At 54.0% G+C, this 4,917-nt stretch overlaps 1 protein-coding gene across 1 annotated transcript; it reads right to left on the reverse strand.

The window, feature by feature from the left end:
* Window positions 1-233: 233 nt before the first annotated feature.
* On the reverse strand, window positions 234-4,021 carry EIF4EBP1 (eukaryotic translation initiation factor 4E binding protein 1; the record flags this gene model as incomplete). Its single annotated transcript, XM_079547400.1, has 3 exons — window positions 234-272; window positions 1,314-1,484; window positions 3,874-4,021. 3 exons carry the CDS (start codon window positions 4,019-4,021, stop codon window positions 241-243), a joined length of 351 nt encoding a protein of 116 aa, XP_079403526.1. The 3' UTR covers window positions 234-240.
* Window positions 4,022-4,917: the final 896 nt, after the last annotated feature.

The raw sequence follows: 4,917 nt of genomic DNA on the forward strand, positions 1-4,917 counted from the left end.
TTGAGGCTGTCTCCCCTGGCACCCCAGCATCAGCAGGGTCTGCACTGTATTCACACCCACACGGAGAGGCTGAGCTTCAGTCCTTGTAACAGGATGCACTCTGTTCTCAGAAGGGAATAAACTGCCTTTCCCAAGAAACAGGAAGGCACTGAAGGCATGGGCTGCTGTAAGCCTGGCTGGTGGGAATCCTCAAACAAGGTCCTGGTTCTTCATTGGAGAAGCACTCTCAGGGCACGTGCTTTAGATGTCCATGTCAAACTGCTCTTCTTCACCTGCTGAGACAGAGCAAACGTAGGAGAGTCCTAAAAGCTTCAAATTAAGCACCAAATATTGTAGTCAAACAGCCTTCAGGTGTGCCTAAGAAATGCATTCGTTTGGACTTCAGGTCTGCAGTCAGGAAGCGAGTCTGGCACCAAGAGCAGGCTGTGCAAGCAGAATGCAGGCCCTCTGCTCAGAGTGAACCTCAGGCAGACAGCCAGGAGCAGAAGAAACGCCCTTTGTGTCACTTCTACACCTGGATTTCACTGCTGCAGACTTCTGTTGCCAGTGACAGGAGAGATATTTTACCTCAGTTACCTGTATAGATGTCTCCCTAGCTCATGCAACCTGATAGGATGCCAGCAGGAACAGCAGGGCTCTATTTCTGACACCAGAACTTGTCTGGATTAAAAACCAAAAAGGCAGAGCCAAGCAGGCACACAGCATGCAGCCAATGCTTCAGTTTGCCAGTGAGCCACTAAAGGTCACCAGTGTGTAAAAAAGCCATTAAGCAATACTGACCCTGCAAAGATTTTGCTTAGAGTAAGCAGGGAAGCCAGCTAATGAGCGTTCAGACCTTTATTTTTAGGGATTAGGACCATCAATCACACTTGGTAGGTTCAGGTTCCTTCAAGGAGCAATCTCAACAACAGCAGCTGCTCTTTTTGCTCCAATAACTTCAGATGTGTTCACGTGCACACTGGTCAATGCCCTCTATTCTGCTGTGAACCAACTTCCACCCTGCAATCTGAAGCAGAGCTGCAAGCTTCTGCAGAAAGCACCCAAAAAACTCCCAACCAATTCCTGCCCTGAATTATAACTCGATTTAAAAAGAAGGTAAACAGCTGAGATGTGGCAGAGGATAAAGGCCAAAAAAAAACAGCTGCACCCGTTCTCTCACCACAGGAGAGATCCCAAATGCTTAATTAACGAGTAGCAACAGCACAAATTACAGTGAAATGATTGAGAACTTGTTGGTGTTAGCCGTGGTTTACAGGGATCTCCTGGCTCCATGTAGGAAGCAGCAGCACTCTCACTTGTCCTCGTGTACCCACCTACGTTTGCTTTCTCATCGTAGTTCTGGACGTGGTTGTTTTCAATCTTTAACTCCTCCACAATGGGGCTGGTAACACCTGGAATGTCCGGAAGGTCAGAAGGTGGTGTTTTGGCAACCGGAGAATTACGGCACTCCATCAGGAATTTACGATCATAAATAATCCTGGTTCCTGGAAGGAAAAAGCAACGAGGTCAGATTTTAGGATTTTGATGTACATTTGTGTCACCTCCCAAGCAGCAGCAAAGAGGGAAAGAGAGACTCCAAAACTCTGCTTGCAGCGGATCTTATGTTAGAATGGTGCAGAGCACAGGAAAACCCGCAGCAAACAGTGAATGTTCAACCAGAGGACATCCTGCCCCCCTCCTGCCTGAGCAGCACAGCTCCAGCAAGGCACAGAGGGAGCTGCAGAGCTGGAACTCCGTGCTGTTTTCTAGGAATAACACCACAACCAACAGCACATTCCTAGTAAAGGAACTGGTGCTGGAAAAAGCTCAAAACCACGCACAGAAAACGGATTCCTCCAAACAGACCACGGCCCTCATTCAGGGAATTACTGACAAACATCTTTTTTGTCCCTAGAAGGAATGCTGCAAACCGCCCTGCTGCTCTGCTTCCCTCCAGGCACAAGGGAAAAGCAACTTCTTGAGCACTGCCTGAAAAGCTTCAGCTACAAGCACACAAATGCAGGCAAACAAACTCCAAGAACATCTGCCCAGCAACATTAAACTCACTTTGCTTTGAAGCACCGTTAAAAAAACCCCAAGCAACGGTGTATTACGTTTCAAGGACATCGAATCACCCTGCTAATGAGCTCCCAAAACAAATGGAAGCTACTCCCCAATAAAATATTTTGAGTTTGAGCCGTTCTGCTTGATCACAGAGGGGAATGAATCCAATTCAGAACTGCAGCGTGGCAGCTGGCCTGGATTCGATAAGGACAACTGACAGCCTGAGCACTAAGTGTTAAATTACAGGGAGGTTGCGACAGCAAGGACAGCAGTTCCTAGAACTGCAGCTCATGTACCAAGTATCAGGAGCACAGTCCATAACAGGCAGACGCAGCTCTCCCTCCCATGCATTCATCTGCTGGTTCACGTGCCCGGCGCTCCTGAAAGCTGACACCCACAGCAAGCAGAGCAGAGGGGCTCAAAGCTTCCAAAAGGGGTTTGCATGCACAGAGCAGCTCTTGCTGCATGTTGCTGAGGCGCACGTGGGCTCGGGGAAAGACAAAGTGTGCCCTCAGCAAAGGGCATGGTGCCAAGGCAAGCATGAAGGGAATAGCAAAGAACAGGGCTCTGCTGAGAGGTCACACGTCACCTTTTACACGCTCCTCGTTCCCTTACACTGTGCTTTTTTTTTTTTTAACCTCTGCTGCCTACAGTCAGGAAAACCAGCTTTTTCCTGTGCTATCAGGGACTCTCCTCACCCCACCAACCCTTTGCTGACCCTGCAGATCGCTGGGGCTGACGCTGCCCCAGTAGGGCTGGCACTGAGCACTCCTTCCACCCCTCAGCCGAGCGCTGCCTGCAGGCAGAGGGGGCTTCAAAGATCCCAGTGCTCAGTTATTCTTTGGCACAGCAACGATTTGCTTCTTCCTCCTGACTTCAGCAACTTTGCAGTAAGTCCCAGGCTTCTCTCAGCAGACATTTGCTGTTGCTCTCCAGGCTCGAGCTGGCTCACCCCCAAGCACCTCTAATGAACCTCAGCGTTTCAACACAGGCAGTTCGGTGTGAAAGGAATTGAAAACCACTCTCAGAACTGCTCTCCTTTGGGACCCGGGCACAAAAGCATTGCGCTGTCACAGGAGAGCCCAGGGCTTTGCCAGGCGTGCACACCCTCATAGCAAACAGCTCCGTGCTTTCCTTCCACACTCTGGACATTCATTAACTCTGCAGCACAGAAAAACAAGCGATAACCCTGGAGGGCTCGTTGTGCTGCACTGCAGCCTTATTATCCATCTCCATTCAGCTACTCGGAGCACGCCTAAGAAGCATTCTGTTTCTCCTCTCTTCCATGACATGATTACTGTGAGTGCTATTTAAGTGCCTTCAGCTATTTGCTGCTTTCATCGGAGGGAGGACGTGGCAGAAATAACACACAAACCCTTCAGTTTCCCCAACCCAAAACACGCCTGCATCAGCAGCACAGACTTCCCTTTTCTCTCTACGTTTTACCCCACGGAACATTTTATGCTGTGAAGAGAACGCGCGCCCGAACGGCCCACAGAACACAATGCTCTGCCTCCGTTCGGTTTGCTCTCCTGGCACGGCTTCAAGAACGGTTTCATCATTCCCGCTCCTCACATCAAACCTTTTTCAGCAGCGGAGCTGATTTTCTAAGAGGCGAAAAAAGAGAAAAGCACAAATCCGAGCCCTGGGAGCGGGAGGGCGGCCCCGAAAACCCCGGCACGGCCCCGCTGGGCCACGAGGACCCCCGCAAAGGGGAAACCCCCCCCCCAAAAAAACCCCAACCCTCGGCCCCACCGCACAGCCCTCCTCCCCCCCACACCGGACCCCTCAGCTCGAGTCCAGGCCCACAGCCCGGGCCCAAGCGCTCACCGCCCGGCGTGGTCCCGAAGACGGTGCCCCCCGGCGTGGTGCTGTAATCGCCGGGCGGCAGCGGGGCGCCGTCGGGCAGGGCAAGGCGCTTGCCGGGACCCGGGATGTCGCGGCTCGGTGTCTGTCCCTGGCAGCAGCGGCCCGACATGGCGCCGGGACACGGGCTGCTGCTGCTGCGGCCGCCCCGCCGCCTGCCCGCCGCTTCCGGTGCAAGCCACGCCCCTTCCGCCGCGCGGTGCGATGGGAAACGGAGGGGGGCGGTGTCTTCGCTCATGGGCGGGGCCTAAGCTGTTGAGGGCGTGGCCGACAGAGAGGCGTGGTCCAATGAGGGGGCGTGACGTCAGGAGCGTGGTCCAATGAGGGGGCGTGGCTTATAGAGAGGCGGAGCACGCGTGGTTTCTGTGCCCGCTGCTGCCGGTGCCCCTTACCGGTACCGGATGGTCCTGCAGGACGCGAAATCAATGCGCTGTTACAGGGATCATGTGCTCCCAGTAACCCCCCAGTGCTCCCAGTGCGCTTAAGAATTCCCCACTGCTCCCTGTTGTCCCAGTGCCTCCTGCCTACCCCAGGGTCTCTGCATGTGGCAGCGCCCAACCCCTCTCCTCGCTGTCTGCTGCATCGATCACCGTGCACTGGGCAGGAAAACACCACGTCCGGCCATGCAGCCTTGACCCCCGACCCAGCGAGGCGCCCAGGCACCGCTTAACGAGGCCTGAGGCCATTTCCTCCTCCTGCTCACAGAGAATAGACCATTATGGGGTCAAGGAGCTGCGGGGAGGTCATCTGTTGGGGCACATCCTGGCTGGGGTGGGGTTGGGAGCCGTGATCTCTGTGCTGTCTTGGCATCAGTGCCTGGCATCCCATGGGATCTCGGGTCAGGGGGGACAGGACTGTGGGCTACTGGGAGCCCCCAGCCCCAAAAGAGGGTCGGGGGACAGCCCTGAGCTGGAAGCAATGTCATTCCCATATATGCTGATAACATCTCCGCATCAGGGATGGAGCTGGCACTGAGCAGCCTCAGGAATGCACAGTCCTAACAATGGC

This window comes from Tetrao urogallus, assembly GCF_951394365.1.
Source record: "Tetrao urogallus genome assembly, chromosome: 27".
Classification (NCBI taxonomy): Eukaryota; Metazoa; Chordata; class Aves; order Galliformes; family Phasianidae; genus Tetrao; species Tetrao urogallus.